The 25,758-nt window shown below is 42.6% G+C and overlaps 1 protein-coding gene across 11 annotated transcripts in view; it reads right to left on the bottom strand.

Annotated features, from left to right (window-relative positions):
- TENM2 (teneurin transmembrane protein 2) overlaps window positions 1-22,335 on the bottom strand; it is a 530,300-nt gene extending 507,965 nt beyond the window's left edge. For 7 of the 11 annotated variants that reach the window (XM_082622414.1, XM_082622418.1, XM_082622419.1 and 4 more), the window contains exon 1: window positions 22,002-22,334. In XM_082622414.1, coding sequence (XP_082478540.1) covers window positions 22,002-22,146 — 145 coding nt within the window. In that variant the 5' untranslated portion in view covers window positions 22,147-22,334. Of the gene's footprint in view, window positions 1-21,754; window positions 21,935-22,001 lie in introns of those variants that run through there. The other 4 variants (XM_082622423.1, XM_082622416.1, XM_082622422.1 and 1 more) reach the window with 3 other exon arrangements.
- Window positions 22,336-25,758: the final 3,423 nt, after the last annotated feature.

Raw genomic sequence — 25,758 nt, 5'->3', positions numbered from 1 at the left:
ATTTTCTCATCACCATGTTCCTCTAACAGGTACCTATTGATGCTCTAGTTACAGGTTTACCTTCTATAATTCCTGCACATACCCCACCATCAGATAATCTCCTTTAAGCCATGTTACGTTTGTCCTGATCAACAGACTGTGGCCCACCACGCTAGACCTAAGCATCGTCGCTGCTGTGAACAGAGATCTTCACATTGGTCTACTCTAACTTATTTTTGGAGCCTATCCTTCCATAATTTTTATTGGCTTCAGCAGATTCCTTGCACACATCATTTGGACACACCTCTCAGTATCCCTTTGGTCCACCTCCTTCTAGCTCACAAAACCTTCTCTTTTTACTCCAACTCATAAGGATACCCGATGAATTCCCTACAGCAGGGGTGGGCAAACGTCTTCTATAAAAAACCAGAGTAAATATTTCAGCTTTTCCGGTCCATGTGGACTCTGCCACAGCTACTCAACTCTGTCTGCTGGAGCGTGGAAGCAACCATAGACAATAAATAAATCGGTGGCGTGGCAGTGTTCCCAGAAAACCTTATTTACAAAAACGGGCGGTAGGTCAGATTTGGGCCATGGGTTGCAGTTTGCCAACCCGTCTCCCACAGCATCAAGACAAATACTCGTGCTCTCACTAAATCATTTGTTTACTTGCATTTTTCTTTGAACAACAGGCTCAGTTTGGCTCACAATTGAGAAATTCGGCCCCTTGACATAAGAAAAATAATAGTAAAACAAGACTAGCTAATACATAAGTCCTTTGCATCATGAAGTTTTTTAGGTCTTGATATACTTTATCTGATCTTCACAACAACCTGGCTGTTGGATGCTATTACTAGTATGTCTATTTTGCAGTTACAGAAACTGGGTTTGCAGGGAAATTTCTCACAGGTATACATGTAAAAAGTGGCAGATCTGAGATTCAAAGCCAGGGAGCCCAAGTGTAAAGACACTCCTGCTAACAACTCTGCCATACTACCTCTCAAACACTGATTGCATCATATAGCCCAGTGCGAGGCACAGTGCGTCTTTTATCTTTAATATTTATTTAAAAATTAATTAACGGAATGAGTAATTTGTCTGCTAATAAAAGAATGCATATTCATCGTAAAGAGTTTGAATAATACAGAAAAGGAGAAAAATAATACAAATGTATCATAATTTCCCCTTCCAGAGAGAAGCACTATGAACACTGTGGTTTCTATTCTTTTGGTCATGTGCTTTTGTCTTCTGACTAACGTACGCACCTGAAGCTCCCCTAGTCAGCTTTCACTTGAGTGGTTTGTTGGATTAGCCCATACTCTGCGTACCCTCCATAAAACGTACAAGCCTATCCACAGCGTGCAGCTTGCGGGCTACTCTCTAAGAACCTTCGCCCTTCTCCTTCAAATTGTGTTTGTTCTCAAACCTATTGATGCCAGTTGTATTTTAATCTAATTTCACAATTCAGTTAAATATAGCAAGAACCAATAAAATGGTGTAAACACAAAGCATTGTCTTAAGTTCAGTGCTTTGAAAGAACTCAACGCATGCAAATTGCTACAAACGATACTGTCAAATTAGGTATGGATACAACTGGAAAAACTTGTTGGGGAACATGTAAACAACTAGAAGGATTCAGGATTCAGACTTCTTTGCAAGCCATCTGATGTCTGGCTTTACTTTAAAGAACTGAAATAGGAAATCATACAGACTGCATAATGGGAGTAGTTTATGCAAGAAAGAAACCATTTCACACTCAAAGAAAAAGCCTAGCCTTGCCCCTTAAGATCAGTGTAGTTTAGGATTAGTGGGAAAAAATACTTTTCTATATTTTAAGTTAAAACAAACTATTTATGTAGGTATGGATTGATTTTTATGACTCACTGCTTTCCTCTTTTAGTTATAACCCATCCATCAGTTGGTTTGGTCATATAGCATAGGAATGTTTTTCTTCTGTATTTCTTTTCTTTCCACAAAACCAGAAGCATACTACACATATTTGTTTGTAAGCACTTTCATTAAACAATAAATGGAGAAATCTTTCCCATGCTGTAAAGTATTCTTCACAAAATTTAAAATTCCTCCAAAATCTTTTATTTTGTAGATGTCATCTTCAGCGAATTCTCTGTTACATTTAGAATTTCCCATTTCTGCTCTTATGAGTTCCTAATATTTATTTATGCAACAAATAGCCATTGAGCATCTACTTAGCTATCCGTCACCATGATACAACTAATATCCACGTAAACATAATTTTGCACACTGTTCCTTTGGGTAAATTCCTAGAAATAAACTTGCTGGGTCAAAAGGTAAAACAATTTAAGCAACGTACTGCTACACTGCATTATACTTACTTAAATACGTCTGTTTCTCTCCCAGTCCCTGAGAATAGAGACCATGTCTTGTTCATCTTTTTATCCCAGAGCACTGAACATAGACTGTGCCCAGAGTAGGTACTCAAAAAAATGTTTATTGAATCTTGAATAATGAATAGTCCTTGACTCAAGTACTTATTTACTAGAATTACAGATTTTTTTCCTGAACACTCCTAGTAAAGTCAATTAAAAATCATTACTTGCATTTGTAACAGAAGGCAGGGTGAGCAAAAATAACCAAAAATGAGTACCATTTTTGTCAAGAAAGTATCTGAGGGCCCTAGTTAAACCTACTTCTTAGTTACCAGCAGTTTGAAAGCTTCCCAATGCATCCACAATCTCAGGAGATTTTCCACCAACAAGAGCTGGAAATCCTCAGGAGAGAAGTTCCATCTGCCAAGGGACCATGTAACCTGGTTTCCTCCTGCTCACTTCTCCTGGTGGGATGGCCTTGTGAGATCTCACATCCTGCAGAAGCCCCAGCACACCCTCTGGACCACTTGCTAATTGGGCAACATTCATCCTCTCAACAGATGCACTGGTGAAACTGTATCATGGACATACACAGTTGAGGATAGGTTTTAAAAATACTTTCAGAGAAAATCATGGGTACGTGGACTCACAGGCTTGCAGACTACTGCCAACAGTCTACTTTCTCACCAACCATTCTGTGCAGAATACATTGGTATGGCACTTCTGAGACTCTTGATCTGATGGCTGGATAATAGGATAATACCTACAGTTCCTTCTCAGTAACTTGGAATTCCCCGTTCCCTTTAATAAACCGTATTAGGCAACTGTGGGTGTCCATGTACTAATTAAATGGATATCCATCTGTTAGATTTTTTTTTTTTTTTTTTTGCGGTACGCGGGCCTCTCACTGTTGTGGCCCCTCCCGCTGCGGGGCACAGGGTCCGGACACGCAGGCTCAGCAGCCGTGGCTCACGGGCCCAGCCGCTCCGCGGCATGTGGGATCCTCCCGGACCGGGGCACGAACCCGCGTCCCCTGCATCGGCAGGCGGACTCCCAACCACTGCGCCACCAGCGAAGCCCCTGTTAGGTATTTTTATACACTTTCTAGAGCTGACTACGGCTAAGAAAGATTATCCCTGATGTACCTGTTGAGACGATAAATGTCAAGATGAAGAATACAACATAATTTGCACCTGGTTTCGTGTTTCCACGTCTAGGTTTAAAGACAGCTATGGAGTAAGGTTAGGCAACCTGACCTCTGGGCAAATTTGGCAAAGGCAGGTCAAGCTATCTGCAAGGTGTACTAGCCATCCTGAATACTGTCTGACAGATATGTGTATCTCAAGCTTTATCTAAAGAAGCTGCCCTTAGCATATCTCATCCACCTGAGAATCTATGAACCGTCCTTCCTTCTTTTTTTTCTTTGTAAAATATTGAGATGACAATTGTTTGTGATTGGCATACGGGGCAGCCCTTTCTCACAGCTCTGGAAGAACTCAGCTTTTGCTGCTGGCATGTGGGTCACCTGCTTCTTCTAGGCATGCCCTTATATTAGTTAATTTGTTAGCTTGCTTGAATCACAGTCGAGAACCCTTCAGCTTTGGTTTGCAGCAATAAATTCAACTGACAGCTGAAATTTGGAACGCTCACTTAATATTGATTCTGAATGTAATAACAAGCGACATGACCTTTTGGATGGTGTAAAATATGGCCGCCACAACATCTGTGCCACATTTCTTGCTGTTTAGTAATATGCTGTAACAGCATGGCGCTGGCATTAAAGCTAAGCTTTATTATCAGGCAGATCACTCCATCTCTCTGGCTTCATTTAAAAAAAAAATGCTTTCAGCTTCTAGAGCTGATATCGTATCTAATATACGTTGCTGTTTTTGAGACCTAATTTACCCTGCAGTTAAAATAAAAAAAAGAAAAGAAAAAAGAAAGATATCTGATGATCAAATAGGAAGGCAGCAAAGAACAGGGAGAGTAAGAAAGGCCCCCTGACACCCCAAATTCCAATGGGTCAGAAATTGACAGAATTCTCCATGACAGTGGCAGAACACTATGAATTCTCAATTGCACCCTTGAAAAATAATTATGAAGTTGATGTCATTTAGTGTTTCTCACAAGATGTAAAAATAGCTTTCCTTTTCTCAGTCCCCCCCGTAATGAAAAAAAAGATGATTACCAGTGGTACTCGCCCTCATGTCTGAGCATCATTCTAATTTAGCATTGCCCTAGGAAATCCTAAACTAATTTTGCTAGGATGGATATAGGGATGTTTGCATCTGATTTACTCTGTTTTTCTTTGAAGTCTTGGTATCTTTAAAACATTCTCCAAGTAGGCAGAACATCAATTTGTGCACTTTAAAAAATCCAATTTAAGCAGGTTAAAAATTGTCAAAATAGTCCAACCATATTTCTCCAGCAGAATTTCCAACCATGGAGCGCACACAAAAATGCTCAACTTGAAAGCTTTCTATCATTTCAATATATTCCATGGCTCAGATTGGCTTGTACCTGTGAATAGTGAGGATTTCAATATCTTTATCACAAGAGACAGATCTGGACTCTGAAACAATACAGCATCTTTTTTATTCACTGCTGTGATATTTTGATTCTGTTTGGTTGGGCCTTTTCTGGAGGGGACAAGCACAAATTTTAAATCCTGTTTCTCTGGAGGGAAGAAAAGAATTAAATCATATTTAGGAAGTCTTCTCCCCTGTAAAATATACTTCCAAAATAAAAGACCTGCCAGTAGTTTCAAAGAGGTTAAACATATAGAAAATGGAGAATAGTTTTATTCATTCTTCTGGTTAATAGGATACTGATTCTATTTAACATGCAAACCTGCCCATTGGAGGTGCTTAAACTTGGCACTGTGGCCATCTACATGCAACAAATTATTAACAGGGCGCTTTTAATGTTAGGACTGCAGACAAGTGGGTCTGATACTTGGCGTTTTACTCGGAGAGAATACCAGGTCTGGTAGGTGATTGAAAACGTCACACTTCAAAGTCCTAACACAAAGTGAGAGAAGTTGGCCTGTACCCTTTCCCCAGGGAAACCTAGGAGAATGCCCGCTGGGATAATATCCAAAAGAGTAGAGAGCCACGCTGCCTAAAAAAGCTAATCAAGCCCTAAGTGAGATGGCCTGACAGTGAAACGCTGGTCTGGAGAAAACTTTACACAGCTTTACACAGCTGCCTTTAGGTAGATTTCCAAGACTGACAAGACACCTATCACCAGTAATCCAGGCTACTTTTTCCCATTAGATTCCAGCAATTATTAGGATTTTTTTTTTTGGATATGTTATTTGTTCAAGTAGTATTCATTTTAGGAAAGATCAGCGACTCAGGAGGCCACTCCTATATTCTAGGGAGCACATATTTATTTATAAAGACTAAGCTCATTATTCACGCAAAATAACATGGGTAAGATGTGATTGGATTCCTTTATTGACAGCAGCCTATGCCAGATGGCTGAAATGCCACTTTCATTTCAGGAAGAAAGGCAGCCTTCACAGAAAAAAAAGGAAGCCTGGAGTTGCAAGGTAGGCTCGCTCTTAATTATCAGGCCCAGGGAATGCATGGCCCCTACTGTCTTCATATATTTATGATTAGAAAGTGAAATTCAAACTAAGGAGTTCAAAGCCTACCATTAATAGCAAAGTACACATGGCAGCAGGTTAGAGGGTCTACAAAGGGGAGCTGGACCCAGATGATCAAAAAATATTTCAGCTTTAAGATGAGTTCTTAGTTCTGGGCTTAGAGTGAATCAATCCTCCAACTTGGCAAGCAATAATTAATTCCAGGAGTGTATCACTCATCTGTGTAGTGGCTGCTCCCTCGAATAGAGATCTTACAAAACTCTCCCTGGTGAAATCAGACACAGCCATATGTTCAAAGCTCAGAGTGGATCGGTCAGGAGACAGTTGTCTCTGAATTGAGATATAACTGCCCAACAAAATTTCCGTAGCCTCGGTGGAGAGCCTCAGGGTTGTTTCCACCGTTACCCAGAAAGCAAAAAAAAAAAAAAAAAAAAAAAAAAAAAAAAAATCAAGAACCCACTCCTCTTCAAACATTTAAGTCTATTCCTTTTCTTTCTGGTCTGGTAATTGACTTGTTCTCAGAGATACTGGGATCTCTTTGTTGATAGCACCCACTGAGGCCAAGAGAAAGGATGAAATGATTGGGAAAAGGAAGTGCCCACACAGACAAGGTAAACAGGCATGAATTGGATTACTCCAACAGCCTCCACTGAGGTAGGATTCAAAACTAATCTGATTATATGAATATTATGAGCCACTAAGTATCTTTCTGCAGCAATCATCAAGCTTGCACATGTAAAAGAGGGCATTTTCTTTAGTGGTGGGCTAATCTGTCAAGAGTTCAGCTTCAAAGCAAAAGTTGAGGGTAGGGGAAGAGGAGGGAGGGGAGGAGGGGGGCGGGGAGGAGGGGGGCGGGGAGACAGGGAGAGAATATGACTGAAGCCGATTTATAATGTAGCAATTGTTTCTCTTCTCTCTTCCCCTCCCCTCCCCTCCCCCCTCTCTTGTTCCTTTCCCTCCCCCCTCCCCTTCCCTTTTCTTTTCTCCTCTTTGTATGTAACCTCAGAGGATTCTTTTCATTCCTTAAATACATTGTAACCCTTTTTTAATATAACACTAATTTTGCTCTCTTTAAACTCCTTTTTTTGGACTTCACAACTTGTTCTCAGCTAAGAAAGCTATACGATCCTCTCTGAGCCACCGTGCTGCCCAAGGGGACTAATGGCACTCAAGCCCTAATTTTTAAGCCTCCCCCTGAGGCTTGGAGACCCAGGATTTGGTGTAAACATAACAGCAGTTGTGTTCATCTGTGTACTCTGTTTAGTTTACCAGCAGTTAGCTTAGTTTCTTTCTGATGCCAACCAAACCCATGGCAGACCTAAGTACCAGATTCTACAGAAAGATCACGTTGACACTGGATGATGACATTGTGAGTCAAAACCCCATGAAAATATTTGGGAAGCATCTAACAGAGGAACTATAATAGGGTGATTAGAAGCCCAGGCTATGGTTTACATCCTCCATATGCCACTTCCTAGATGAGGGAGGAGGTTATTGCACCACTTTAAGCTTTAATTTGCCAAAGCATTGGGAAGATGCTATCAACAGTACCTACTATTGTCCTAAGCTGGTCTAAGAAGTCAAGACACAACTCCTAACGTGGTCTAGGTGGACTGGTCCTTAGCACTTCTCCAGAATTATTCTGGACCTTGCTTTTCCTGGTTCCAGACACCCAGCACTTCTCCCAGTTCCCCACCTGGCAACGCCCGCACTTGCCACACGGCCATATGCACCTTGCTTCTTTTGCCTGAGATACTCATTCCTAGTCATTAAGCCTTCATGGTTCTGCCCAATCGGCACCTTTTCAGGGAAACCTTCTGTAATTCCCAGAAGGTGACTACATCACCTCTTCCTTGATCCCTAGAATGGAAGCTCCAAGAAACAGGGGCTGTGCCTGCCTTGGGTCATCATTCCATCCTCAGCTAGGAGATGAGGGATTTACGCACAGTAAGAACTCCACAAGTATCAGTTGCTATCATGATGCTATGTGTTAGGTCTTCAGAGCAGAGGTTAGGAAAAACTAACGCCTGTCCTGTGGGACCGCTAGGCACTGGGAAGGTAGAAAGTGGCATCGTTTTGGTGGTTTTGAAATGTCCCGTAATCCATATGATTGAGACTGGGCGTAACCTCAGTCGAATTGTGATTTTCATGAGCAACGCTCTGTGTTTGCTGCAAAACTCAGCAAACTCCAGCTGTACATGTGTGCTGTGTTGTAATCACTGCCACACATCCTGGCTTCACTGGCCACTGTCTTGAAAGCCGTCCCTCAATGTGCACCATCCTAGTATTCACGGGCAATAGCCCAGGTATTAGTATTCAAGCTTGATCATCTCTCTGCAAATCCAGTGGCTAAATACATATTTTAATTGAGCCCAGGAGTGTTGACGTGCAGACACGGTGTAGGAAAAAAATCACTAGAAAAATGGCAAGTGGAAACAGCCTTTTACCTTTGAACGGAATATACTTACAAAATATCAATAACAATTTTCTATTGGGGAAAAGCCTGTGGCAAGAATAACCTGCTTAGGTTTTTAAGCTGCAGCTCAACCAAAAATTAGTGTTTCTTCTTCTTTAGAAAACAGAATTGCCCATGGTAAGCCAGGTAAGGTAGCTTTAACTGCATGAAATACAATATAATTAGTTTTCTGTAATGTTAAGTTATTGAAATTATCATGAGCCAACGAATAGTCTCCAATGTCCAGAACGATGGGAAGAGGGGTCATTGTGATTAAAATGGGCAACAAATCTAATAAGAAACAGAGTAACCAGAGTGGGTGAGGACGTGCCTTTGCAATAACATCAAACTAGTTATGGACCAAGATTTCTAATCTCTGTTGTACAGGATAAAATCCTGCTAAATCTTTATCATGGACATCAAGCACACCATAAACTCTAAAGCATTCCTCACATTAATTTCACTGTCATACATACATAGTCACACAATAACGACCTCAGTGTATCTATTTCTTTTTTTAAAATTTTTTATGGATGTATAGTTGATTTACAATGTTGTGTTAATTTCTGCTGTACAGTGAAGTGATTCAGCTATACATAGATATACATGCTTTTTTAATATTCTTTTCCATTATTGTTTATCACTGGATATTGAATATAGTTCCCTGTGCTACAGAGTAGGACCTTGTTGTTTACCCATCCTATGTATAATAGCTTACATCTGCTCATCCCAAACTCCCGGACCATCCCTCCCCCAATCCCTCCCCCTTGGCAACCACCAGTCTATTTCTCTATCTTTTTATATTATGTCTCTACATATATTTATTTTCATAATGTCTTTCTCATGGGCATACAGTTTGCAATTCACTGATGATAATAACAGCTAATATTTATTGAGCATTTATTCTAAGGCACTGTTCCAAAGGCTTTACATTTAGTATCTCAATCATCACAAGGACCTCTGGAGATAGGTATGGCTATTGCCCCATTTTATAGAAGATAACACTGAGGTTCAGGGAGCTTAAGTACATCACCTAAGGTTACACAGCCAGTCAGTGGCTGGGATATGACTCAGGCAGTGGAACTGCTGAGCTCCAGACCCAGCCAATACTCTCTACCATTTTATAACCTCACGGTTCAGACCATTCCAGAAACATTCCAAACAAAAAAAACAAGACTCCTGGGGTCTTCAGAGGCTCCATGAGAAGCCTAGATGTGGCCCTTTCATGGATCATTAAATCTTATATGGAGTGTTTGCTCATAACAAACATCTTAATAATCTAATAATTTTTAAATTCCAAGTCACTTATGTGGGATGCCACTAAAATGGCATAGATTTTCAATCAAAAAAAAATAAACCACATTCATAATCTTTCTAGTGGGCTTTCCAATTGTTTGTTTCTGCACCATGTAATTATCACGTAAAGAAATATCTACTTATGTGGAAGCAAGAAAGAGAAAACAAAACAAATGGAAAACACAAACACAGCCATGTTTGTTGTTTCACATTGAGGGTTATTTAGCTTGGATAATAAATCATTACAATGAATGTCAACACTACACAGGGGAAAAGGAGTAGTTAGTTGCATATGCTAATGGAAGACGTGCATTACTAATAAGGAAGGGAGTGAACAACTCCAGCCACATGCTAGTTATCCCTGCAAATCACAAGACAAGCCGTGTTCACACAGAGCATATGACTGCTGTGTGACAGTGCATGCAAATATTCACATGTCAACAGCAATAGCTCCCATACTCCATCCAAGACTACTGAAAGGTTTAAAAATAAAGCTTTCCTTGTCATACACCAAGATGTCAAGCTTAAACACATCTGCCAGTCAAAGGGATTCTGCCAGTCTTCACCCGCCCCACCCCCCATAAGTGTGGTCTAGAAGCTTCAAGTGTATCAGAGGTCAAACTATAAAGAACTGTGATGTTATCCATCAGTAAGTCCTGTAGCTTTTTCCCTTTAATATATGTCTCAGATCCACTGATCCTCTGCATCTCTATTGCCACTGGAACACCATTGTCTTAATACTGGACTGGAGCAATTATCTGTCTTCCCTACTGTTCCTCTTGCCTTTCTAGCTAGCATAAAATAGAGTGGGATTTTTCAAAGTATTTTAAAATGATGGTAAAATATATAACACATAAAATTTACCATCTTAATCCTTTTTAAGTGTACAATTAAGTGGCCTTAAGTACATTCCCAGTGTTGTACAACCATTGCCACCATCCATCTCCAGAACTTTGACACCTTTTCAATGGAAATTCCATTCCCATTAAACAGTAACTCCTCATTCCCTTCCCGCCCGCCCCCTCTTCCCCCAGCCCCTGGCAATCACCATTGTACTTTCTGTCTCTATGAATTTGACTACTTTAGGTACCTCATATAAGTAGGAATATATGACACTTATTTTCTGTATCTGGCTTATTTCTCTTAGTATAATGTCTTCAAGGTTCATATATTGAGGCATGTGTCAGAATTTTCTTTTTTAAGCCTGAATACTCTTCCACTATATGTATATATCCCATTTTACTTATCCTTTCATCTGTCAATGGACAATTGGTTTATCTCCACCTTTTGGTAATTGTGAATAATGCTGCTGCAAACATGGGTGTACAAATACCTGTTTGAGTTCTTGCTTTTAATTCTTTTAGGAATATACTCAGAAGTGGAATCCCTGGATCCTATGGTTATTCTATGTTTAATATTTTGAGGCATTGTCACACTGTTTTGTACAAGTACTATACAATTTTATATTCCCATTAGCTACGCATAAGGGTTCCAATTTCTCCTCAGCCTTGCCTTTTAAAAAAATAATAATAACCATCCTAATAGGTGTGCAAAGATAGATTTAAAAGATATAAACTGAACTAAGAAACACTCTTTCATGGCTTCTAACTGCACTTAGGATAAAATGGTAAACTCCTTCCATGGCTACAAAGGCCCTGTATGATCTATTCTCTGCAGAAGCCTCTTTAATTCCATCTCATCCCACGCTGCCTTCCTGTTTTGCACTAGACATGCTCATCTCCATTTAATTCTTCAAACATCCCAGGCTCTTCCCCAGGTTAGGATCTTTGCACATACTATTCTTTTGTGTTGAAAGCTCTTTCCCCCTCCATCTTCAAGGCTGGCTTGGCCTCATCCTTTCTGTCGCAGCTTAAATATTGTCCTGTCCCCAACAGATATAGTGGTTTCCCTCCCCATAATTCCCTCTCTTCTCATCCTCTTTTCCCATGGTGCACTGATGTCAGTGCGCAATTATAATTTTTTGCTTGTGTGTTTACTTTATTGTTTCTCTCCATATCTAAGTAGGAATCCTATGGGGGAAGAGCCCAGATCTTGCTGTTCACTCTTTCATCTCCAGAGTCAAACAGAGTGTCTGGCACATAGTAGGTACTCAAAAAATATCAGTTAAGTTTATGAGTGAACTACAGGAAAAGGCAAACCTACAGACACAACTTGGTAGCAGGCACCAGTGATAACCTCACTTAGTTCTGGGAAAAGGATGGAAGGAACCTATCCCACTCAGATATTCATCAGCCCTGGCAACAGGCACTATGGATCTTCAGCCTGAAAAAAACCACACGTCTCAATAACAATGGGATCAATTTTGACATTAACACGAATATTACCAAAGCCCAAGAGATATATTTAAATTCACCGAGCTCCGCGGCAGATAATATAAAAGCTCTAACTTGTTCTCTAGAAACAAGAAGCTTTCATTTATGGCTTCCCAGCTCTTGCGATTCCTGCCCATTAGGTCCCAATATTGCATTTTACACAGGATGCAAGATCATACGAGAGACTGATGTAACACTTAGGCACAAAACCAACTGGCAGATTTAACGCTGAAATCCCCTCTATTCAGAAGGAACAAATCAAGCCCAGGGTGCCGTTTTTTGACAGATTCCTGCATGTTCCTCATTACGGATAGATGAAAGAAGACAACTCCGAGTTCTGGGGCACAACCCCCCTGCATTTGCATACTGTCATTTGTAAACGGAAAGAAACACAGCCCCGCATTCGCCCAGAGGTGACTGTTTACTCAGAAAGGTGACTTCTGACACTGACAATACTGTCAGTTTTCCATCTGCATATTTCAAGGTAATGCATCCTGCCTTTAAGTGCTTTCAGTTCAGCTTCTTGGTTTCCCTCTTTCAATGAGCACAGTGACACGAAGACCTCTAGGTCTCAATTTGAATAACTTTCTGGGAGGAGAGAAAAATGCAGTAAGGCTTCCTTCTAGCCCAAGGACAGGCACTGGGGTTGCTAAAAAAGTGAGCGCGATAACTGTAGTCTTTTATCTTCTTTACCCCAGCAACTCCGCTAGCTCAGGGCTAAAAGGCTCACCCCGGGCTGTGGATGAAGCCTTCTCTAAAATGTGGTTTATCCCTGGAGATCTCTCTGGAACATGTGCTCAGGGAGCTGAGCAGTTCATCAGCATAGCAATTTGCCCAGTCAGCTCCATCCATCAAAGCAGGGAAGTGTGGCTGGTGGAGGGGAGACTCGTGGGAGAGCTCCCCATGGGCAGGTAGAGAAGGCACATTCAACCAGAGATCATAAATATGCATCCTGGCCCTGATCTTCTCTGCATGAGGGTGACAGACTGGAGGAGAGGCAATCCTCATGGCCCGCAGTCTCCCAGTGCCCCTGTTCTGCTTAGGAATGTGCTCTATTTATTTCTAAAAAGGTAGGCTTATTTGCCACACGTGACTCAATGGACTGTCTGAAACACAGAGGCAAGAGGGAGTGCTCTTTCTGGCTTCCAGATCACAAAGCTTTACAAATCACATCCCACAGAGGTCTACTTCTTGGGAAGCTGCTCTTTGCCAGGTGGGATCTGACAAAGGGCGAGACAGTATCTCACTCCTTGGAGAGCTGACAATCGAGACAATTTAAATTAAATTGCTAAATTAATTTAAATAGGATGTAAGCAGCACTGTGATGGAAAAAACAGATGGTGCCATGAGAGCAGGCAAGAGGAACCTTACTTAACTGTGGGTGGCATGGGGAGGGGTGGTCACTGAAAATTTCCTGGGAGAAGTAAAATCTGGAAGGAGACATAAAAAAGCAAATAGCAGCTTGGAGCGTCAAATCGGAGTTCCAAGAAGTGGAAGGAAGACTCAGCAGTCTCTCAAATTTACCCTCAACTATGAATTTTTTTCTTTTTGCCACAGCAGGAATGTGAAATTGAGAACTTCCCAGCATCTCTCTCTTGGCCAGACCCTATCTAAAGATGCCTATTTTAAGAAGCCAAAGTAAAGAGACACAACGTAGACCATCAGCAGGAATAGCTTGGAAATTCAGACTTTCATTGGTTAAGTCACCTTTCTCCCCTAGAAAGCCCGGATTAACAATGTATTGCTTGTCAGTTGTTCACTGGCTTCTTTGCCTTGCAAGCATGAAAGGGCTAAAGTAAAAAAGAAAAAAAAAAAAAAAAAAGTAAGAAAAGGAAAAAAAGTGCTCTCTGTAAATGAATGCTTGTCAAGCTCAACACGTTGGAGAGCTAGGGAAGGCTTCATTAAAGTAAACAGACAATTTAAAGTGAGGGGAAGTTCAGCCTACATGGGAGAATCATTCCAGGTATTAAAACAAATTCATGAAAATTTAGAAGTACCCACTGCCAGTTACCACTTGTTCAAGGCAAGGCTGGTAATGAAGTTAGCAAACTGCCTCCAAATTTGGTGTTAGCATGACTTTGTTTATTGAAAGATGCTGAACAATTGCAGATGAGGTGTTTGTGTCTGTGTGAGGCATCTTCTCCCCCCCCACCCCCCACCCTCGCCTTTTCTCCTATTCCCCATCCCACCAGAAAGCTAACAACAATGACACAATCCTCCTTCAGCCGGCAGTGCCTTAGTATCTCAGCTGGTTTCTGTGCTTGGGGACACTTGACATTTGCTGATCACTTGGGAGCTCGAGGCTGCCATTTCAAACACTCAGCATAAAGAACCTAAGGGAAAGAACACAATGACATTGACTTGGGAGCCGGGAAAAGCTGTTGGTAAAAGCTGTGCTTTCTATGGCCTGTGTAGGTGAGAGAGAAAATGAACACAGCAGACAGGATGGAACACAAACCAATCTACCTCAAGAAGCACTTTTCAAAAAGATCTTTGAAAGCATTCACTTGCTTAGACCATATTTTTCTCTAAGCAGTAAGCCTTGCACGGGCTGCCTTCAACGAGAGAGTCGGAATAAACTCTTGCGACTTGGAGTGCCAATATTTAATAGCGTGTGCGTTAGGGCCACAGAACTGGTTTCTGGAATTGCTCTGCAGGGAGGAGGCAGGCCAGAGAGAAAGCGTGAACGTGGACTTTACAAACTAGAAAATCAGTGATAATGGAAAAGGAATCAAGGGAGGAAGGGGAAAAAAAACAAAAGAAAAAAAAACCTCTGACAGTTCAATTGGATTTTGGTCAAGTATTTCCTGCATGGCAGTCTTTCTTTACACCAGAAGACAGCAGCTTTTGGAGGGCAAGATACAGGGGCCTTACAGCAATTCCTGTGGTAACAACTGTAGGAGGAACTCTGATTGCTTTGCAACCTCTATGTAAACTCAATGAAGCACCTTGAGTTGGATGTTTTTAAAACTGGGTCAGAGAAAGGGAAACGGCACCCTGAATGCTGATGCTACTTTATAATAGATTGAAAATGCTGTGGCGGTAAATCTGTCAAAGCCTTTGCCTAAGCACAGAAGCGAACCAGCACAGCAAAAGCCTTTCTGATAAACAGAGATCAATACTAGGAGAGTATCTAAAATCGGCTTTTCATCCCTAACCTTACCATTGCCCGTTGACAACCAGAACTCTGCATATTGGGAAATCCCAGAGGGTCTCACACAGGCAAAAGAAACACACGAAGATAAGGGGATGGAAGCAGCTCTGAGAAAATGATTGGCTCTTGCAAACATTATGCATTCCTGTTGATATTTAGTGGAATTTCTTCTACCTGATAAAGAAGCTCGAATGTGTTATGCAGATGACAAACAGATCATAGACGTGCTTAGGTTCTCCCACACCTAAAAGTAGAAATAAGGGTGTTTGGGGACGTGGCAGGAGGAGATTTTTTTCCTACTAAAAAGCTGCTCAGATTCTTAGTTCATTTGTAGGCTACCTTAGATCTGCGTATGCACGCACGCACACTGTGTGTGTTCGTGTGTGTGAGAGAGAGATGGAAAATTAGTCACTTTGATTCCCTTCCAAAAAGCCATCTGAGAATCAAGAACTACGTGTTCCTCAGGCTAGCCCCAAGTCAGGCGGTACTTCCGCATCTGCTTAATTCTTTCCAGCCACACAGCTGATTCCTACAGCCCTCAGCTCATTGGTGCAAGCATACTGATGATTCAAAGTTGATGAAACTTTTCTAATCAGTGATGTTGTTAGATGTGGCCCTTCTGGCACTCTGTCTCTGGCCCAGCGGATATATGATCATCGTTGGATGCCTCTGTGGTGGGAGGGGGAATGTCAAGGGCCCGAGCTCAGAACAACTGTTGGGAAACTCAGGAAGCTAAGTGGAGATGCCAGTTTCCGCAGAGGGCTCTGGGATAGATTCTGATGCCTCACGCCAGGCCATTGGGCCTTAATCAGAGGTTGGCAGGGCATTTTGTGGGGTCGTGTAGTACTTGGGGATTTTAACCTTGTGCTTTCAATTTGTTAATAATCGAAAGCTGAAACATGTATCAGTTATGAAGACAAATTTCTCTTTTGCCTTGATACTAACATTTTCATAGAATCTGATTTTTGAGTGATTTTTCCTAATAGCAGTTCACAGTCTTCAAGGTGGAGAAAAACATAGCATTGGGCCTTTTTCTAGAGTTAAGGAATCTCCTGGAGTGGCCTCTTTGGGACGCTTGGTTAGTCATTCATTCTGCAAAACACTGGCAGAGAACCTACCATGTACCAGGCACCATTCTGGGCCCATGGGATATATTTTTGAACAAAATAGACCAAGTTTCCTGCCCTGGTGGTGCTTATATATCAGTGGGTAGAGGCAAAGAAACCATAACGTAATAAATAACTACATAGCATGTCAGAAACTCAGAAGTACCATGAACACACACAAAAAAAGAAAGAAAAAAAATACAACGAGGTAAAGGGGATTGAGAGTGAGAGGGCTGGGTAGGAGAGAGTGATTTACTTTTAAATAGCATATTCGGGACAGGACTCACTGACAAAGTTCCTTAAAAAAAAAAAAAGACTGAAAAGAGATACAGCAGCAAATTGAGAAAGGAGGATGCGTTCACTCACCATCTTAGTCACAGACAGTCCTGGATGTGGTGCCACAGAGGTGCTCAGTGGGTGCCTTGCTGGGTGGGAGTGTGGACACACTGGGTGCACAGAGCAACAAGAGGCCAGCTATGGGGGGAAGCACACTCACTAGGGACTGACGTTTATTTACAAGTCACTCCATCAAGGGCGCTTAGGGCAGCCTCAATGCAATCTGACTGTCAGCTCCAGGGTTAATGACCTTCTGGACCAGAAATCAAAATCCTAGTCAAAGGAGAAAAGGGAAAAGGGGGACAAGTGGGAGTAGCCCCGGCTGCCTGAGTAGGATGTTAGGACCCCCTCACAGAGACAGTGCAGCATGGACTTCCTCCTAGGTTCCTACAGTCTCCAAAAGGGTATTCAACTCTCTGCTTGTCTGATATAAAGTAATAACAGAGGGTTGTCACTGGGCAATAGAAGATGGGATGACTTTATTTCCTTTTCTTCCAGAGGTATGTCCCAGGCTCCTATTTATGATAGGAGAGAAGACACTGTACGTAAGTAAGGGAAGCCAGGACTTACCACATCTCTGGGGAGACCAGGAGAAAATGCACCACACGGAGTTTTAATCAGGGAGGAGCCCGCCTCACATTCTACTTGATTAGGTAGTTTAGGATGGTCCAGTCCCTCTCTCCAAATACCCACAACTCTTCTCTCTGGATGGCCACACTCAAATATAACCCATTTCCCATTTCTGAATATTCATCAACAATTCCAAAGGAAGCCTAAGTCTCTGAAAAACAAAATCTACTTTTTTGGAAAAAGAACCCAGTGCTTTATTTCACACCCTGACACTAAAGAAATCCTGTCTCCAGGTGGGGACTCGTCGGCATCTTTGCAAACTAGCCCTTGTATCTTTATGGTTACAGGAACCTCCAGGCTCATGACTGTCTCTCTCAAGCAATAGGTTCCATGATCTCCCCCGGATCCGCCAGCTGGGAGGTGACACCCACCCTGCCGGAAGGGAGCTGATTCCCATCCCCGCCAGGCAGAGCACAGCTTCCGGGCAAATCTAGGCTTGTCCGTCAGGGCGCTGTCTGCATTCCTGTTCCGTCTGTCCTCGAAGCCCCATGACTCACATCCCCGCTCATCAGCACCTCCCCCATCACTTCCCCATCACTCTTCGGTGTTCCTCGGAACTAACGACTTCATCTTCATGAAATTTTATGACACTGTGCAAGGCTCGGGAAAATCTGCACATTTTCCACTTACAGAATTAGAGTCCTAATAAATGTTTCCATGTACAGAAATTGAGCCCTGACAGAGAGCAAATGCTAGTAAAACCTAACATTTACAGAACACTTACCATGTGCTGGGCACTTATGAACACTCCATATTGAACACTTATGTGTACTAAGTCCTCTGAATGCACTGGTATCACTTAATCTTCACCATAGCCTTTTAGTTATGAACGAGGACACTGAGACACAGAGAGGTCAAGCAACTTGCTAGTTAAGAAACACCTAGTAAGTGGCAGAACCGAGATTTGAACCCAAGACTTTGGACACATGTGTTGAACCACTGAATGCTAATACTCTTCATAGTGACTAGCAATATGTATTTATAAGAGATTATGTATTTATGCAAAGTATTAAGCTATCCATAATAAACGAAGTATGGTGTAAGGACTAACAGGGTAGGGGTCAGAAGAGGGAGAACCAGCTGGGCTGTAGTTTTAGCTCCAGCTGTTACTATGTCAGTCAAGGTCACAGCCTGAAAGCAGATGACACACATACTGGGTAAAGTGAGGAAAGCTTATTCAGTGGACTATTTTAAAAGTTGTGGTCAGGGATCAGGGAAAACAGAAGGGTTGGTGCAGTGCTCTCGGGCAAGCCAAAGAGGGAAGTTGCCAGCATTGTCAAGGGTCAAGGAGAGGGAGTGACGAGGGGAACCAGAAAGAGAAAACTATATGGAGAGGGCCACCTGAGAGGGTTGGCATCTCGGGGACAGGGAAATAGCCAGCTCGTGGCCCTATGACAAAAAGGAAGCTGGTGATAAGTACCCTGCCCGCCTTCCCTCCACCCTCTGATCTCTTCCCACTGAGTAAACAGTTGGCAGCCAGAGGACAAGGGCGACCACAATGCAGCCTACGTGGTCAGCTTTCAGGACAGAGAGCAAGGTCTTGAAAGACGGAGGGGCACGTGAAGGACACATGCAAGATATGGAACACAGTCATTCTCATGATAAGCTGGGACAAATCTCAACCTCCCTGGGACTTGATTTCTGCATCATTATAATGAGATAGTTGGACCACATGCAATTTACGCTGCCTTCCAGCTCTGACATTTTAAGATTTGATGAATCCACCCTCCACCTGTGTCTCAAGAGATTTTTCAGAATAACTTCAAAAAGAAAGTTGAAAAGACAGCCCTCACCAGGCCAACTCTGGCGATATTCTGTGTCACTTCTGCATGTGCGCGTGGATGAAAGCACGAAGGCAGACGGTGGCTGAGGTGGGAGGGCATCTGTCTGTTCTAGAAAGTAACCGGGGCACTATTCACTGATCTAAGAAGGCGGCTTGAGAATATGAAATTGTCCTGACATAGGAAATAATGTCACGCAAAATCCCTCGCCCTCTTTCTGCCAAAGCAAGTACTGCCAAGCATACTTGGTAAACCTGAAAAGAGATGCCTCCCTTTTCATGGGAGCCTGTGTCATGACAGTTCAAGTCCCATCCCTGTGTTCTGACAAAGAGCCAGTGGACACCTGCTGTCGGGCCTGAATGCAGATGTTGGGAAGCAGGGCCTTGGTTGGGGGAAGGGAGGGGAGGGAGGAGGGGATTGTATCCACCTGAATCCAATGAGGCGCATCCAGGTAGCCATTAGAAAGTGTTCCTAGGGACCTCCCTGGCGATCCAGTGGTTAGGATGCTGCACTTCCACTGCAGGAGGCACGGGTTCGTTCCCTGGTTGGGGAACTAAGATCCCACATGCTGTACAGTGCAGCCAAAAAAAAAAGAAAGAAAGAAAAAAGAGTGTCCCTAGATACTTCAGGCGCGGGTCTTAGCTCTCAAGGTCTCTGGCTGGCCAGTTTTCGACAGAGCGCTAAGCTCCACGAGGGCGTCTGCCCTCCCTGGCTGCTGGGGGCACACTCGACTGTTCTCAAACGTGGAGGGACCTGATGTGTGATGATGTGAAGGATGCTGGCATTTCCTCCGGCTCTCCCTGATCCCTTCTACTCAAACAACTGTCAACGAAATCACACTATTATAGAATTGGCCTTCTGTTTTCTCTAGAGTCATGAGAGTGAATATTAACCCTCCATCAGATTTAGTAATGATTTGCTTTTTAAATGACAGGAAATTCACAGCATCTCAGGGGCCCCTAAACCCAGGGAGCAGAGTGCGTGCACACACGGCACACGTGTGTACGCATGTGTGCAGCGGGAAAGGAAGGCATGGCACACTCAAATTGAACTTGTTCTACTCCACACTGTCCTTACTGTGGCCTGAAGAGCAAGAAGTGGGCCACACAAGGAAAATGGCAAATATATGTTAGGCAGTATGGAAGTAGGAACCTGTATTTGTGTGGTTGTGTCTCTACCACCTACAGGTTATTTGCATAAGAAAACAAAAGCCTGAGACAGGAGTGAAGCACCAACACATCCACTTCTCAGTTGTATGACCTTGGATGAGTCCTTTGCCATTAGTTTCCTCCTTCACAAAATGGAGCTACTAAAAATCGTAATACCTACCACACGGGGTTGACGTAATGATCAAATGAGATCAATTCGATAAAATGAGGAAAAGAACTCTGTAAAACATACATTGCCCTGAAATGCAAAGGATTATGATTCCTCTATTTAAATTGCTGTAACAGCAGTGTGCCCTTTGAAGGCAAATAAGATGTGTCAACAGACCCAGCACCTTCAGCAGAATACACCAGGACTTTCTTAAAAATCTGTCCAGCATACGAAATACCAGAAACAGATCGCAAGCATCATCCATGCTTTGAAGAAAAGTTCAGTTAATAGAATGAATCATCTCCCCTCTCTTTCTTTCTGCCTGTTTTTAAAAATGCTTCAACCTCACACCAGTCAAAATGGCCATCACCAAAAAATCTACAAACAATAAATGCTGGCCAGGGTGTGGAGAAAAGGGAACCCTGTTGCACTGTTGGTGGGAATGTGAATTGGTACAGCCACTGTGGAGAACGGTATGGAGGTTCCTTAAAAAACTAAAAACAGAACTACCATACGACCCAGCAATCCCACTACTGGGCATATACCCTGAGAAAACCATAATTCAAAAAGAGTCACGTACCACAATGTTCATTGCAGCTCTATTTACAATAGCCAGAACATGGAAGCAACCTAAGTGTCCAGTGACAGATGAATGGATAAAGAAGATGTGGCACAGATATACAGTGGAATATTACTCAGCCATAAAAAGAAACGAAATTGAGTTATTGGTAGTGAGGTGGATGGACCTAGAGTCTGTCCTACAGAGTGAAGTAAGTCAGAAAGAGAAAAACAGATACCGTATGCTAACACATATATACGGAATCTAAAAAAAAAAAAAGGTTCTGAAGAACCTAGGGGCAGCACGGGAATAAAGACGCAGACATAGAGAATGGACCTGAGGACACGGGGAGGGGGAAGCTGGGATGAAGTGAGAGAGTGGCATGGACATATATACACTACCAAACGTAAAATAGATAGCTAGTGGGAAGCAGCCGCATAGCATAGGGAGATCAGCTCTGCGCTTTGTGTCCACCTAGAGGGGTGGGATAGGGAGGGTGGGAGGGAGACGCAAGAGGGAGGGGATATGGGGATGTATGTATACATATAGCTGATTCACTTTGTTATACAGCAGCAACTCACACAACAGTGTAAAGCAATTGTACTCCAATAAAGATGTTAAAAAAATAAAATGCCTCAACACAGAGCTACAGCCAAGGGTAAAGCCAATCAGTGCACAGAGAGCTACCACAAATAGGTCTCTGGAGGGTGAAAAAATGTGACAGATGTAGACAGAGTCACTTGAAAGAATATTTCGGCAATAGACATAAGATGCTTGACCTAACAGAAGTTTACAGTTAATCAATCCCATTTTATATCTATGTTCACAGAATATTTTTCTGATGCCATACCTGGCAGCCATCATGAAGGTAGTAGAAAAAATTGCAGATCCACAGCTTGATAGGAATTGGAAATTCTATTCGGTGACAAGAATCCACGGCTACTCTTAGAGAGCTGCAGGCAAAAGCAGTTTCACTGCCAAGTCCCCCATCCTTCCCTCAATACCCACTGAAGGCTTAAAGGAAATGCACCAACTACTCTGTCAATTAGGAAAGGTCCTTGCAAAGCCCCATCTGCATGCACCTCCGTTATCCTTACCCAGAGACTCCATCACAACCTTCCCATGGAGAGGACTCACAGGCAGAGGTGAGGCACTGACGCGTCTCCATGAGAGGCAGTCTGGCTTGCATTCAATTGTGCCAGCCACGCTGACGATCAGGAGAGGCTGGGTCACCGTTGGCATAAGCTGGGATGGGCTGCTCTTCCTTATGTGGTCCCCTCTACAGAAAATCACCAGCAGTCCCAGCCTGACACAGCTGAGGCCTTCTCCAGCTGCGAAGGAAAAACATCAGAGGCAATATCTGCTCTCCCCCTCCTCCCTTTTTTTCTCCCTTCCCTGTAGACAGACACAGCATGAGGTTCCTGAGGAATTAGTGTGGGAGGACGCCTCCCCCGCTGGCAGCCAAATGCCAACCGCAAGTCCTGCCCATGTCTGACATTTCTGGATTTCTCTGGGTTAACATTGTTTGACACAGACTTTTAAAAATATCTCTTAAAAAGGTTTGTGCATGTGTGTGTGTATGTGTACAATTTCTGTTGTTTCGAGGCATCATCATTGGGTGTATTTATTATTACTTCAAACAACTATTCTTAGTTGCTGACATATCTCTGCTTTGGCATTTCTACTTAGGTAGAAGTAATTGGTTTCAGAAGGCTGGAAACCCTTATTTGAAACCATGTGCACATTCTTGTTGATGGATGCCATAAAATGTTCCAATATCATCTTCCCTCAAGTAGAACAAGCGTTCAAATGCAGAAAGACAGAATGTGATTGACAGCATGGCATACTTACATTTTAACTACCTGTTGTCAAATTATTTTAAAGCACCTGTATATGAAGTGGGATCAGTTCTCCTTCTTGGTCAGTTACCTTTAGATAAATCTTACCGAGTCTGAAAGGGATTCTCTCTCTTTCCCAACTATAAAGTACTTGCCATTTCTTATGCTTCCTAACTGTCAAAGGGCTGATGAAGGCAAGGTATCTCTCAAACATTCATATAAGGTGCAATCCCTGGGGGAGAAGAGGTCAAACAGCTATCCATCATGTCTGGAAGAAAGGTCTAGCTGTAGCCTGTACTCCCAGATAGCAGGGCTTTTTTTCTTGCAATGTTTCTGGATATGTTTTCGATTATTATTATTATTTTTTTTGCAGTACGCGGGCCTCTCACTGTTGTGGCCTCTCCCGTTGCAGGGCACAGGCTCCGGACGCGCAGGCTCAGTGGCCACGGCTCACGGGCCCAGCCGCTCCGCGGCATGTGGGATCTTCCCGGACCGGGGCACGAACCCGTGTCCCCTGCATTGGCAGGCGGACTCTCAACCACTGTGCCACCAGGGAAGCTCTCGATGTTTTTTGTTTTTTTTTTTTAAAGGAACGTCATGGTATGGCTGAAGTGGATGACATGGATGTGGCAAGACAAAGACAATTCTACCAAGAAACAACGAAGCCCAACTCCAGATGGTGTGGGGAAGGCAACTGAATGGCTATGCGTACCTACAGCAGAACGAGCAGCTGGGCATGGAGCCTCAACCTCAAGGGCTCTGGGTGTACGTGCAGGAAGGCACCTCTGAATGTATTGTGTACCACCCCAGAATGTACTGCTACTGGTGGACTCTTCAAACACCTCCTTGGAAACTCAGGGCAGAAATCCCATCCACAGATTCTCTAAGTGATGCCCATCTATAAGCAATGTAGCAACTCAGTTAAGCCTAAGGACTCTACAATCAGACTGCATGGTTTCAAATCCCAGCTTTGTCACCTACTAATTAGGTGACAAATTAGGCAAGTGGCTTAGCCATACTGTGCCTCAGTTTCTCCATCCATACTATTGAAATGATAAAAGAAGCTAGCTCAAAGCGGTGTTATGACGACTGAGTTAATATATGCAAAAACACTTAAATCACTGCCTCTTCTGATCACTATTGTTAATATCCAGTCTCCTGCGTATTACTCCCCTACACGAGGGAAACTAGGTCACCTTCCATTCCTGGTTAGCTAGTGTTGTCAGAAATTTCTTCTCCACACTGAGCGCAAATTAAGCTGGCTAAAATTTCAATCGATTTACCCCAGGCCTAATAGGAAAGGCAGAGCCAGGATAAGTCTCATTTCTCTTCCCTTGACAGTTCTACACAATATTTGAGACAGCTGTAATGTATCCCTAAGTCCTCAAGACCAAGCCTTTCCAATTTTTAACAACGTTTCCTTATATAGCCAATTTCCCAGATTTTTCTTCATCTTTATCATGTTTCTTTGATTCAGATTTGTCAGCATCTTTAAATTGCATCATATCAAATAGAACAGAATTTTCTGGGTGTGGTCTAAGAATGCAAACTATGGGGGACTACTATTTTTCTTAGCCCAGATATGATGTTTCTTCAATCTTCAAAACCACCAGACACAGTCAAACTTCATATTCAAAGAGCCACCTCTTGCCCCAAATGCATTTCTCAGATACTTAGAGGACTAAAGGAATTCTCTTTCTCTCTTTCTTCTCTGACATCAGTATGAAGGATACATAGAGTCAAGCACTCTCTTGTGCACAGGCCCATATAACTAAGCATGTGCAATTATCCGGAGCCTAAAGAACCTTCTGGAAAATTAGTTCACAGCTCTCCTGGATGGAAATAGGTATCTGGAACTAAGATGGCAAAACACCTGGGTGATCAATCAGCATAACCATCTTATTTTTCGAAAGAAACTCAGAGAGCTTAAATGACTTACCCAAACTCACATATGGATGGAGCTGAGAATTAAGCCAATATGAAATCATGAGCAAGAACTTTCCCAATGCCTCTCTACATGACCAACTGAAAGTTTTCCTTCTCATAAGCTCAGTAGAATCCAGCCTATTTCTTTTCAAAGGAGATTCACCAGTGGAACCGGGCAGCTTTTCCATCACAGCAAATCAGCACACCTGACTGGCCATCCTCATTGAAAGAGAGTTGGATGTAGGTGTGGGAAGTGATGACTGGTAAGTAGAGTGGAGTCTCAGAAGGGTATTTCAAAAAGGGGCCCCAAGAGCTATAGGAGAACGGTATATAGGTCTTTCTACCTGCAATCTCTTTCAAATTTCTCAAGATAAAATCATCGTATACCTTTCATTTGCATTTGCTTGTGCGTCCATATTGTTGACTCAGCAGTAGTATGTCCTCTACAAAGAGATTTGTCTCTCAATTTTTCCTGACTGTACTGACAGACAGATGACCTGGACAAGGAATGGGAAATTCACTTACTTCTTTCTAAAAGGAAATTAACCAAAACATGCTTTCTACTGTCTGACAAAGATAATGTGAAACTGAATATAAAATATGTGTTTGTGTTGTAGCTTTAAAAGCAACCGAAACAGTGGGAATGCTACTTTTAAAGCAGTTTCTTATCCTGGAAGCAGTTGTAACTAAAATCAAAACAAGAACAACAAAAGCAAAAAACAAAACAAACAAACCTCAGGTCACAGGATTGGCTGTTCAACACGTCAGAAGATATCTCCCTGACTTTCTCTGCTAAAATGGCTTTTCCCTTTTCTCATTTTACTTTGCTTAATTCCTGTGGCACCTTACATATTTCATGGTAATAGTCTGTGTATGTATTTCCGATCCGTTACTAGATTGTAAACTTCCGAGGCAAAAGGACAAATTATCATGCTGTTCTCTGCCATCGCTGCACCTTACACAGTATGACAACCTCGTGTTGGTTCTCTCAATATCACTCTTGCTCCTCTCTCTAATTCTTTATCCACATGGCAGGCAAGATGACCTTTTAAAGACAAATCTGATCAGGACAGGCCCTTCGTCAAAATCC

This window comes from Mesoplodon mirus (genome assembly GCF_964341445.2).
Source record: "Mesoplodon mirus genome assembly, chromosome: 5".
In the NCBI taxonomy this organism is placed as follows: Eukaryota; Metazoa; Chordata; class Mammalia; order Artiodactyla; family Ziphiidae; genus Mesoplodon; species Mesoplodon mirus.
The sequence above is the reverse complement of the archived record's forward strand: the minus strand, read 5'-3'. Positions and strand labels throughout refer to the sequence as shown.